A 13,788-nucleotide genomic window follows, 5' to 3' on the forward strand; every position below is an offset into this window, starting at 1 on the left:
AATATATCTAGTACCACGACTCCTACTAAACCCAGCCTGGACTTCTGGTAGTTCTCTGTTGATGTGCTGTTCCAGTTGTTTTTGGATAATCTTCAGTAAAATCTTGCTTGCATGTGAAATCTGTGAGATTGTTCTGTAGTTTCCATATTCTGTTGGGTCACCTTTCTTTGGGATAGGAACAAATATTGATCTCCTCCAGCCAGTTGGCCAAGATAATCTTTAATAATATCGAAAAAGCTTATTCCTTCTTCTCTCATGTGTCAGGTCACATGTGATAATACTTCTGCCACCACACATGTACACACCATACATGACATATAAGTTTCTCAGCCCAATTCCTAAGGGATTAAAATATTACTAAAAAGGATTTGATTTTTAAAATGGCATTTGACTGTGTGATTATAGTTATGTAAAACCTATACTTGGACCAGGAGGCAGTCTTCATAACAGAGCAAGGAAATACTACATGGTTCAAAATCAGGAAAGAAGTATGCCAGGGATGCCTCCTTTCTCCAAACCTTTTCAATCTATATGTGGAACAGATCACCTGGGAGCCTGGGTTCTATGAGGAGGAATGTGGCATCAGGATTGGAAGAAGACTCGTGAAAACTTGCATTATGCAGATGACACAACCCTGCTTGCCCAAGGACTGCAGCCTTCAATATGGGTTGAAGATCAACATCAAGAAAACAAAGATTCTCAGCACTGGGCCGATTGGCAGCATCATGATAGATGGTGAAGAGATTGAGATTGTCAACAGCTTCAGTTTGTTTGGCTCCACTATCAAAACTCTTGGTATCAGCAATCAGGAAATAAAGGGTAAATTGAATTGGGAATAATCTACTGTCAGGGACCTCTCCAGAGTACCAAAGAGTAATGATGTCGGTCCGGAGACTAAGGTGGGTCTAATCTAGGCCATGGTTTTTGCAATTACTTGCTATGCATCAGAGAGCTGGTAAATGACTAAGGATCATAGGAGAATTGATGCCTTTGACCTGTTGTGCTAGAGAAGAGTACTGAATATACCATGAACTGCTCGGAGAACAGGTTTGTCTTAGAGAGGATGAAACAAGGCTGTTCCTTGTAGACAAGGATTCTGAAGCTCCACCTGACATATTTTGGGCATGCTGCAAGGAAGGACCAGTCCTTGGAGAGAAACATCATGCTTGGAAGGGAGGAGGGGCAGGGCAAGAGAGGAAGACCCTCGATGAGATAGATTGAGTCAGTGACTGGTATAATGGGTATAGTGTATCAGAGACAATAAGGTTGCCTCAAGATAGAGCAGAGTTCAGAGCTGTTGTACATAGGGTTGCAAGTGACTTGACAGCACATAACAACAACAGTTGTCAAGTCAATTACAAAAGGATTCCATTTACACAGAATACTGAGAAAAGGGAAATGCATTTAGTACAAAGTTCATTAGCAGTTACAATGAGTGGGGGGATGGGGAGAGGAGAATGGAAAAATTATTAAGACAATTATTTCACTGCTACTTAAAAGGGTAGAAGTTAGAGCTCATCCACTGTCGCCTTGGAATAAAGGTCTGTTTGTAAATCAGCCACTGAAAATTTTACAGTGCACAGTTCTACTCTGACAAATATAGGAGCCTCCAGGATTTGGGGGCCAACTTGATGGCAGCTAACAACTACAACAGACCAGTAGAAATGCCGAGCTTTGTGAATAGGTTTAATCAAAACCAAAGAGAAAATCATTGCTGTAGAATCAGAGCCAACTTAAGACTGACCATCGATTGAGCTTCTGAGGCTGTAAATAGAGTGAGAGGAGGTTGTTTATCTTTCTACCTACTCCCTAGGGACTACACCACTAGAACTCTCTGAATAAAATATTTAGCAAGCATTTATTAGAAAGCATTATGAATTTGAGATAATGGAACACTTGTAAAACGTGGTTTATATAATTGATATCACTGAATTACACATGTAAAAATGCTGCATAAACAATTGTGAGATATATCTATATCTATCTATGTCTATGTCTATGTCTATGTCTCTCTATCTCTCTCTCTCTATCTCTATCTCTATCATCTATATCTATCTACATCTATATCTGATCTATCTATCTCTATCTCTATCTCTATATCTAATCTATATAAATTCTGTATCTGTATCTGTATCTGTATCTATATCTATATCAATTCTGTATCTGTATCTGTATCTATATCTATATCTAGCTATATCTAATCTATCTCTCTATCATCTCTATCTCTATCTCTATCTCTATCTCTATTTCTATCTCTATCTCTATCTCTATCTCTCTCTCTATCTCTCTCTCTATCATCTCTATCTCTATCTCTATATCTAATCACAATTTAAATAGAAAAAAACCCAAAAACCTACTTACTGTCATCATCCCATCCAGAAGGCCAGTCTCTGGCCTCGGCGGGGCCTGCAATCTCTCCATGGACCACTTCTCAATGATGGACGACACATGGGGGTTGTCAATATTAAGCAGCCGAAAACCAGTCATATTTACACCGCTGTACCTATAGAGTTCCAGATCTAAAGCAAATAAGTCCTGTGCAGTATTACAAATGATAAAAGTAGAAAAGAGTTAACTTTGTCAATATTCTTTATGCACAAGAAAATTAATTATCATAGAGCAAAAAATATATTCAGACAAAAATGGCACCCATTACTACACTTTTTTTACAAGTTTTCCTATTTCTTTCCATTCATATACTGTCTTAAAAAACTGTATGTCAATAAGTAGATTTTATTTTTACCTTTTATTTTGCAGTACTGTCTTAATTGTAAATAGTCATTTAAAATGGCTTCATTGGAAGGATAATTTAAGAAGTGACATTTGGAATCCATAATGATTGATGATTATTGTGCCCTTGGCCACAGATATGACACCTGAGAAGTTAGAGCATTCTGTTTCTAGGATTGGTCCTTGTGGAGTTGGAAGAGTTTTTGTGTTTCTTTGGTTCAATGCTTTCATTTTGTAGATGAGAAAACAAAGGTTCTGAGTGCTACTGTTACTGGTCCAAGAATGAACAACTAACTCCTCAGAACCAGTGCACGCTTTCCTCTCTCATACACCTTGCTGTCTCAGACTGTCTTGGGCTTTATAACAAAAAACCAAAGCAAAATGCTATAACGATCTAATCTAAACTGACTAACTCATAGCTGACCCTCCAGCACGTTTTGGAGGCTGTAAATCACATGGGAAGAGATTGGTCCTTTTTCTCTCAAGGACTATATGGTGGATTTAAACCACCAGAAAATTGTGCACTCTGTGTTAGCAGTACCACCTCCCTAAAGACAACTGCCACCAGAGTACCCTTGGGTCTTATCAAGGAGGTGAAATTGGAAGCCACATGTGTGAAGTTGACAGGAAGAGGATTTCCATTCCCAACAGAAAATGTATAAATGACAAAACCAACTCATAGTGAATAACTCACATTCCATTTAATGAGGACATGAAGCCTGTCCACTGGACTTGGAATAAGAAGCAAAAGTTTCTCTTTTATGATTATGTGGGCATGAAGATCTTAGCAATAGAACCCACTTCCTTTCACACAGTGTTTCCAGAAACAAAAAGTTAAATACAGTTCAGCATTCTCTGTTATAGCTGAGCCTGTATGTAAACCACATGTTGATTCATATTTAAAGTGGACTTATATGATCCTTTTAATTTTCCTCATATCCAAGCATAGATGATAACACATATCATTAAAAATAAATCAAGACGAAGAATCAGCTGAATTTGGGGGAAAAAACCCCATTTAACTGGAAGAAAAAGCTTTTGCAAAACCCCCCTCTTTATAATAAAAATATTCTATGAAAAGTTCCATATACAGTATTATAAGATCAGTGGTCTCACAGGTCACCAAACAGAAGCAGCTTCAGAAATAATCCATCTTCTGTATGTACAGAAGACCTATATAAAATTGCTCTTTTGCACAACTTCTCTACCTTGCTGTCTTTTCACAAGACAGTTCTGGTTTAGGTGGGAGAACTGGAAGAGTAGACACTTGTGCTGCTAGTTAGTTCAATGTGAAAAATTATGTGCTGCTTTCTAAAATGTTATATTTGTATTTTCCTTGCACAAAAGAATTTTATTTTCCTTGTTCTTTAAGTTGTAATAGCATTTTTTGCCAAGAATGGTAAGAATTCAAAGACAAAACAGCAAAGAACAAAGATAAAACCAAAGGTACATGCATAAAGAAACAAATTTTAAACATTTGAAAAATAAGACATTCAAAATCAAAATTACTATGTTAGTGAACTAATTCAACAGAAAGATAGTTATGCAAGATAGAAGAAGGGAGGCAGAAACTTAGATGATATATTGAGTCTCCTGTGGATTCAATATTACCTAAGTTCAACATGCTAAAATGAATAAACACATGCAAAATTATGTTGATGTTTCTGTGTAAAACATAAAAAGTCCAAGATGTGGCTTGCCATATAAGGGATAAAAAAGAACTTAAAAAAATTTTTAAAATGTTCATTTTTCATGAATATCCTCTATCTAAAGTCCAGGCGTCATAGTTTCTATTTTTTATAGTTTATCTTTGATCTCTTCAAAATCAACTACTAGAAGTGTATAAGGAGATCCTAAGGAGGCCTGGTGGCATAGTCTTTATGGATGGACTTCTAACAGAAAGGTCAGGAGTTCAACCCACTCAATTCTCCATGGAAGAAAAGTGCACAGAATCCTTCTATAAAGGTTTATAGTTTCAGTAAACTTATGGAGGCTGAGTTCAGAGAAATACTTGTCAATTCAATGGCAATGAGTAAGGAGATCTTAGTGGACACAAATGGTTAGTACTTAATATTGGACCAAAAGTTGTTGATCTTAACCCACTCAGAGTTGCCTCAGAAGTCAATCTAATTCTGAAAGGTCTCAACCTTGAAAACGCTACAGAGAAGTCATGCTCTGTACCTATGGAGTCATTATCAGTTTGAAAAGACTTTATGTCAACTAAGAACAACAGTGATGTGCACACAGTTTGAGCTGGTAAAAAGTTCTGGAGCAAAGAGAAAAGTTGTCTTTTGTAATACCCAAGTGTTCATGGTGACTGTGGAGAGGGTAAACTGAGATGAGAGGAAGACACTCTGCTTTTTTAGTTCTCAAACTTTCTCTGGACTGTTCTTATAGATGGCCTGATCAAAATGCTAGCAAGTCAAGACAGGGAAATAATAATCACTGAAACTTCAGAAACTTCCATTCTACACCTTCACTTTTCCATCCCATGCTTGTTCCTAGTAATGATATTGGTAACTACCCTAAACCATTTTTCCTGTTATATCCTCTACATTCTCCAAGCTCTCAGAGAAAAGAAAATTAATTACTTAAAATTAATTTATTATTAAACAGTATCAGTATAACAGTTTGAAATGCTTCTACTCCCCTGTTGGTGTATGCCGTCGAGTTGGAACCACCCATAGCTGACATTTCAGCAGGTTTTCAGAGGCAGTTAATCATATGGGAGGAGACTGTCCATCTTTCTCTCCCAAAGCAGCTGGTGAATTTGAACCTTGTGCCTTTGGAATTACAGTGTAGCTTTTTACCGCTTGGCCACCAGAGCTCCCTATTCACCTAAATTTTATTTCCTAAAGTACTTCTCTTAATGAATTTCCTGGAATCTAGGTCAATTTCAGTTGATACATTTTTATTATTAGTAAAAGGTTGGCTCTGTATTTTTCCCCCTCATGTAAAAATGTGTGTATGTGTCTCAGAGGAGAGTGAATGATTTTTGAAATTGTATGAGAGCTATAACATAATTTTGATGTGCCAAATGCCTTAAAACATTCTTTCTTGATTCTAGTAATTTCTCCCTATTCAAGTGAGCTCTGGTGGGGTTGCATAATCTGTAGGTTGTTGTGCTGTTAATCCAAGGTGGCACCACTCTGGTGATTTAAATCCATCAAACTCTCTGCAGGAGAAAGATGAACTATCTCCTGTGGTATGGTTTATAGTCTCAAGAAACTCTCTGGAAGGTCAGCCATGAGCTGATTCCAAATCGACGGTAATGAGTTTTTGAGAACATTCTGAGGATCAAGATGTACCTAATCCAAGCCATGGTATTTTCAGTTGTCTCATATGCCTGTGCAAGTTAAAAAATAAATAGAAACAAAAGGACAATTGAGGTATTTACTTTGCAATCTTGACAACAACTACTGAACATACCACGGATGGTCAATAGAATAAAATACGTTTTCCATCTTGGAAGAAGTACAACTGGGGAATGACTCTTAAAAGTGATGGTAGTAAGATCATTTCACATACTTCAGGCATATTATCATGAAAAGGCCAGTCCCTGATGAAAAACATCAAGCTGAGTAAAGTAAAGGATCAGGGAAAAAGAAGATCCTTAATGAGATGGATTGATGTAGTGGTTACAATAATAGTTTAAGCATAGCAGAGATTCCGAGGATGACATAGGACTTGAAAATATTTTATTCTGTCAGACATTGGGTAAGCATAAGTTGGAATCAGCTCAACAACAAACAACAGCAACAATATTTAAGATGTTGTTAAGTCCCTACGTGGTATATGTTGTTAAGCACTTGATTATCAAATCAAAGATCTGAATCTATCTACATGCCTTGGAAGAAACATGTGGTTGTTGATGTGGTTTTGTAGCACAGGGCTATGCAAACCTGGAGCACTGTTCTTCTTTAACACATATGGGGTTACCAAGCAGCACAAGTGACTCCACAACAAATGGTTTGGGCTGGTTGGTTTTTTTGTTTTATTTTTTCGTTGTTTTTTTTTTCTTTAATTTCTACTGAGCCACATTTTTTCCTTAATAATGAAAAATGTCATCGTGCAGAGTATTTCCCAAATACTCCTGTCTTGACGGTCTTCCAAACATGTGGCTGATGATCCCTGCCTAACCTCGCTATCTACTAGACACAGGCAGGTGAACTGAATCAGATCAAAGAATGCACGGTCACACTCCTGTGCACCTTCTAATGTATATAGAAATTCCAAATGACGCTTCTTTATGAATAGCTTGCACTTTGACAGTTTCTATTTAATGGAATTTTCATTTTAATCCCTTTCTGGATGCACATGAATTCATGCTTGTTAAAAAAATAAAATAAAAGAAAGATAAAAAAAAAAACCCAACTCCGAAAATACCTTAAACCTTGCTGTTCAGCATTACTTGCTTTAGAGAATTCTTAGGAAAGTAAGGCACATACATCATCGTGACCATATCCTGCCTTCAACACTGACAGAGCTAACTTTAAAATACCCCATGGGCAAGTATTTCCTATATGGAGGCATACATTTCTGTTGGAAGCTCTTACCAGAGTTGTGAAGAAGTAGTGATAATACTCAGTCATCATGCCCATGAACAGAATCTGCCAAAGGGAAGGAAGAGAGAAGAATAAGAAATAGAATTGTAATAAGCAATTTATCATTAGTAGGACTTCAGAGATGCAGCAAATGAGAAGCCAGACACTGATTGTTGACTGACGTTGATCTAGTATTGAGGTCTCTGATTTTCTCCAACACACTGTTTTACTTATGATGAAATAATCAGACTGTTGAATGCATTTAAATATAGTTTCTGTTAACAGCTATTAAATTTGAGTTTACCATAGAGCCACAAGGTTTTACCTTCTTCATTGTACAAGTTTCAGAATAGTCCCGTGCTTAACGTTTTTAGCTGCCTTGAAGTCACCGCACTCATGGTGGTGACTCAAGGCACAACAGATCAGACCATCAGAATTCTTAAGATTTTTCCATTTTCACACTTTTAAAAGTAAATTTCCAGGCATTTCTTCCTATTTTATCTGGGCTTGAAAATTTCTAGCATCAGAGTGTTATAGAAGATAGCAAGGATTGATAAGTGATGGCGATGAGATACATTGGCAAGGAATTAAACTCAGGCTTCCATTAGAACATGGGAATTTTACCACAGAACCATGATTGCACTCTAGTATGTACTTGTGCATAGATTTATAGAAATAGAGATGTTTATATTCATGGTACAACATGGAGAGAGAGCTCTGTGGGCCTGGGGCATAGAAAGTTATGTTACCAAGTCAAAGGTTGGTAATTTTAATCTATGGCCATCCGGCCTTGTTTTAATTGCTTTTGGTCAAACATTTTTCTAAGTAGCATAGCACTGGTCTGTCCATTTGCTGTACAGAGGTAACTCATGGTTGCTGTGATGCTAAACACTGTGACACAGATGTGTCAAATGCGATAATGGTTACCCATGGTGGACAGTGTTTGGTGGAGCTCCCAGATTAAAACAAGCTTGGAAGCAGGAGTGGCACCCACTTCCAAAATAGCTTGCCTCTGGAAACCCTATGAACTTGGAGATATAATGAAAGTTATAGAAGTGTTCATGTCTTTCGTTCAGAGGTTCACTATGCGTTGTCTATGACTCGATGGCAATTAACAACAACCACAACGACCCTTAACTATAATATAGCATAATATTTCCCTCAGTGTAAACTCAGGAAATGTAGAATTATAATGTTGAAGTGTTGTTAGGCACTACTGACTTGAGTATGACTCATAGTGACCCTTTGCTCAGTCAACCTAAACCCTGCCCTATACTGTGCCACCCTCATCATAACTGACACACTAAGGCTCATTGCTGAAGTCATCATGTCAATTCATCTCACTGGGGTCTTCCTTTCTTCCATGGACCCTTTATCTTTCCAAGCATGATGTCTCTTTCCAAGTAATAGCCTTACCCAGCTGCATGTCCACAGTATGAAAGACATATCTGTTTATTCTTTGGGCAGTACAGTGGATATTCAGTCCTATTTTCCAACCCCAGAACTCAAAGATACCTATTCTTCTTCTGTCATCCTTATTCATGTCTGTCTAATGCATAATATCAGGTGGACTCAGAAGACCATGACCTGAATCAGGCAACTTTAGTCTTCAAATTTATATGCTCTGAGAGATCCCTGACAATAGATTTGCTCAGGGAAATGCAACTACTGATTTCCTGACTGCTGGTTACCAAGATTGTTGATCCAAGCAAGATGAAATCATTGACAACTTCAATCATTTCTCCATCTATTACAACTGTTGACAGGTGATCTTACAGTGAGGAACTTTGTTTTCTTGATTTTGAAATGCAATCCATACTAAAGAGTGCAGTCCTTGATCTTCTGCAACAAGAATTTCATACCCTCTTAATTTTCAGTAAGCAGTTTTGTCATGTGCATAAAGCAGACAGTTGAGTCTTCCTCTTCTTCATAGAGTCTGACTTCATGAATTATTTGCTCAACATACTGATTGAATAGATATGGAGAAAGGACACAACCCTGACACATACTTCTCCTGATTTTAAATCATTCAGTGTTCCTATGCCCCATTAGATAGCAACTTCTTATTCTAGGTATAGATTCTGTATGAGCACAATTAAGTATTTTGGGATTCCCTTCTTTCTTAATGTTAGCTATAATTTGTTATGACCCACAAAGTCAAATGGCTTTGCATATTAGATATATCTAAATGAGAATTTATAAATTAGTTAACTGCAAATCATTCTATGTTTATATTCTTATCCAACAGAATGAATGAGTGAGGAGAAAGAGAATTAATTTATAGAAAAATGACAGAGACTATTCTTACAAAACAATTTCAACTACATATGTAGGGACTTGCTAGTTCAAGACATTTTATGAGAGTACGTTATTTTTATTTTGTGGAACAGAGAATGAAGTGGTCATAAAGGACAAAAGGCTGTTGGTGTTTTTATAAATAAAATTTTATTTTATACTGATATACTTAGAAAGCTTGTATACATTGTTTTTCACACTAGATTTTTCCCATTTCATTTACCAACCCTTCCCTCCACCCATCAAATTGCGAGAACAAATGTTCTCAGATTGTTGTTAGCTGCTGTTGTCCCTGTTGTTGTTGTTAAGTACTGTCCAGTCATCTCTACTTATGATAAATCCACTGATAATGGAATCACAGCTTTGTGAACCATAGTATTTTCATTGACCAAATTTTTCAAGTGTTCTCACCAGATATTTCTTCCTAGTCTATGTTGGTATGAAAGTTCTGCTGAAACCTGTTTGTCACAGTAACAATAACTAAGCCTCTGCTTTCAAGTGAAAACATTACCTGTTAGGCCAGGTACAAATCTAGCTTTGTATCAACTATAGAATTCTTAGAAGTCCAAATTGCTGAATCAAAGAGTGAAATTACAGACTTTGGAAAATAAACGTCCATATTGTCCCTAAGTTTAACTTAAATAATTCCTTACTTAGATAAAATGAGGTGCATTGATTAGTAATCCAATACAAGTATACTTTATGGGAGACAATACACTGACTCCTCACTTACCTGCATTCCCAGTGTTTGATATTTCCTATAGTTAAAAAAACAAACAAACAAATAAACAAACAAACACAAAAAAAACCCCTACCAATTATTTTGCACTTTAGGATACATTTTTTGTTAGACACTGTAATTACAACCAAAACTACCTCTTGGAAGATGACTGGACAAGCTTTATATCAAGAAACAGAGCTAGATACTGAGGTGTAAAATGTTTCTGTTCCTTACGGCCAACTTGGCGGAGTCGTGATTCTCGGTGGTTTTGTGGTTACATGTTGCTGTATTTAATCATCCATCCATTTTGTAATCTAATGTGGTCACTATGTGGATATTCACTTAATGTAGATTTGTGAATAATGATTTGATTTTTGGAACCTAAACATATGAATAAGTGAAGACTAGTCTTTTCAATCACTTGCTTTGCATCTGACAGTTGAACAATAAATAAGGATGACAGAAGAAAAATTGATGCCTCTGGGCTGTGATGTTAGAGAAGAGCATTGAGTAGCTCATGAACTGCCCAAAAAAACGAACAGGTATGTCTTGGAAAAGGTCAGTCAGAGTGCACCTTGGAGGCACGGATGGCAAAACTCTGTCTCTCATACGTGACTAGGAGAGTCTATTCCTTGGAAAAAAATATCATGGTTGGAAAGGTAGAGGATCAGAGAAAGAGAGGAAGACCTTCAACAAGATAGATTGACGTGATGACTACAGTAATCAGATCCAGTGTATCAGTGATGTGAAGATGGCACAAGATAAGACAGAATTCAGATTTGTTGTTCAGAGGGTCACTATGAGTAGCACTCAACCTGATGGCACCTGACAACAGCAACAGCAGTAACAAGCTTAATTCTACTACTGAATCATCACTACAGGAGTAAAAAGATTATTTAACCGTGACTTAATTTTGGGTTACTGGAAAATGGTGTCAAATGAGAAGGAAATGTCACCTTTGCTTTGGAAATACTAAGTTGTTTCTCTGTCTCCAAAACTGAGGATATTCTTTCCTAGGGAAAATTACTAAAATGGCTACTTTGGTGCTATTGCTTGACTGTTGTGTGTAAATGAAAGGAGAGACTTAGAGAACAAATCAGCAAAGCTGTTTTCCTTACAATTCTGAGTGCAAATAAGAACGCTTCTCAATCTATGTTATGCAATGAATTATGTCTCTTTCCAAATTAATATTAATACCTCTAGTGTGTGTAAACATGAGCTTGTTTTGGCAGTAAATGTTACTGGTCAAGTTAACATGAGGTGAGTCTAGAGAAGAGTGGATAATATTCTGTAAAAGTGGGCATGAAGTATAGAGAGACAGAAATGAACAAGGAATGCTTGAAGTTATCTGCATTTGGATGAAACAGACGAGATCTTCCCCGAGAGTCTTCCAGGAGATCATGGTCCTCCTGGCATCCTGAATTCAGACTTACTGCTCATGGTACAATGGGTAGATGCTTAACCACTAACAAAAAAGTTGTAAATTCGAACTCACTACAAAAGAAAAGACCCGATGATCTGCTCTTGTACAGATTGTTGTTGTTGGGTGTCATTGAATTGACAACGACTTTTGGTGATCCCATGAACAACAGATCAAAACCTTGCTCTATGTTGCTCCATCTTCGCCATCTCTGTCTTACTCATGCTCATTGTTCAGTCACAGGGTCAGAACACCTTGAGACTCTTCCTGTCTTTCGCTATTCCTCTATTTTGCTCCGCATGATGCCAAGGACTGGCACCCCTTGACAACATGTCCTAAGTATGTGAGACAAAGCTTCACCATGCTTGCTTCTAAGGAGCATCTTGGTTTCTACACAGATATGGTGTTAGGTGCTGTCAAGTGTAAACTGACACATTGCAAACCCTCCAGCAGAGTTTCAGAGACTAAAGTCCACAGAAGGAGATTGTCCATCTTCTTCCTACAGAGCCTCTGGTGCATTCTAACTCTATTCATCTGGTTTGGCAACACAACTCATTACCACTAGGCCATCAAAGTTTCCTCTATAAAGATGATAGTCTTATAACTCTACAAAGATATAGCCTAGAATACCCTGGAATCAATTCTACTTTAAGGTGGTTATAAGTTAAAATATACTCACAGTAACAACACCACAAACAGCCTTTAGAATGTGAGCCAATACATTTCTATTGTTTAATGTCACAGACTTTTCAATATTTTGTAAAGATACTACTAGGAAACAGGCAATAGGATACAGCACATCAGAGACCATGAGGATGGCTCAGGATCAGATAAGGCTCATATTATTGTTCATAGGGTTGTTATGATGGTATCTAACAACAAGAACAACAACAAAAGGAACTAAAGATTCTTGGGCTCTATCATCCAGCGTCCTGGAGTAGACTCTGTGGTAGAGAGGCTTCTGTATTTCAGAGCAAGCATTGGGAATCCCTGCTTTGGTGAAACATGGACATTTGTACTAGAGAATGGAGACTTTAATAATTTCCATTAAAGAGATGGATAGCAAGCAGAGGTCCTAGAAGGTGCCTAGGAGGTATGCAAACTAGACCGATTCTACATAAAAGGTAATAAAAAAGGTAGAGAGGGCCTGGTGACAACACATAACCTTTGATGAACACTAATGTGGCATTTCTTACACGCTGTCTGCTAACATGGAAACCACAGGAATATTTAGTGAAATTATAATGTCGTGAAGGTAAGACAAATGACAGGGAGCTCTCTCTATGAATCATGAGCCCACAGCAGGTAAGTCATTCCTATGGTGATAACAAGACCAGGTGCACAAAAGGATTTTAAAAAGAATAGAATTGCTTTAAGGCCATCAATAACATTTAAAGCCACGCTTGGTGAGGTCTTGTTAGCTGGTCTCTTATATCATTCAAGCATAAAGAGCTAACCTGCTGGGGTCAGTCAGAAATCCAATTTTTCACTTTGGTCATCAGATAGTGTAATTGCAGCCAAGACTATCTCTTGAAAGGGAGCTGGGCGAGTTTTATATTAAGATAAAGAACTAGACACTGAGGTGTAAAATATTGTTTCTGGAACAAAATAGGAAATACAAAAGCACCTAAAGTTTCATCCTTCCACTTAAGTTGAGTCTCCCCTACCCCAGTCACAGATGTGTTTGATCCCCAATTGAGGATATGTTGTTGTGGTTGTTGTGTACTGTTGAATCAGAATTGACTCATAGCTGCCCCTTCACTGAATTTTCAAAGGCAAAAAGTCACATGGGAGGAGATCACTTATCTTTCTTCCTCAGAGTGGCTGGTAGATTCCTACTGTGTACCTCTGGCTTGGCAGTGTGATTTCTTACCAATAAGACATTAGTCAATTTTTTGCATCTGAATTCCAAAATCAATCTCCATAATAGTCTATGTGTTTCCTACTGCCAAAGGGGCCCTTTAGAGTAGTGAGAGAAGATCTTCACCCTGAAACCCACAGCGTCCCTTTTCAGCAGGAAGTAGCTAAGAGAATACGCCGTCCCCTTTTCCTTATGACTCAGGGTGAAGTCTCTCTCA

General features: G+C 37.5%; 1 protein-coding gene across 4 annotated transcripts in view; it reads right to left on the reverse strand.

Annotated features, from left to right (window-relative positions):
- Positions 1 to 13,788, reverse strand: part of GRIK1 (glutamate receptor, ionotropic, kainate 1) — a 775,818-nt gene that overhangs the window by 212,155 nt on the left and 549,875 nt on the right. For all 4 annotated transcript variants that reach the window (XM_006899417.1, XM_006899415.1, XM_006899414.1 and 1 more), the window contains exons 5-6: positions 7,287 to 7,340; positions 2,362 to 2,535 (exon numbers count right to left, since the gene is read on the reverse strand). In XM_006899417.1, coding sequence (XP_006899479.1) covers positions 2,362 to 2,535; positions 7,287 to 7,340 — 228 coding nt within the window. The remainder of the gene's footprint in view (positions 1 to 2,361; positions 2,536 to 7,286; positions 7,341 to 13,788) is intronic.

The sequence above is a fragment of the Elephantulus edwardii genome, unplaced genomic scaffold, assembly GCF_000299155.1.
Source record: "Elephantulus edwardii isolate Elephantulus edwardi_28Jun2011 unplaced genomic scaffold, EleEdw1.0 scaffold00256, whole genome shotgun sequence".
NCBI lineage: Eukaryota > Metazoa > Chordata > Mammalia > Macroscelidea > Macroscelididae > Elephantulus > Elephantulus edwardii.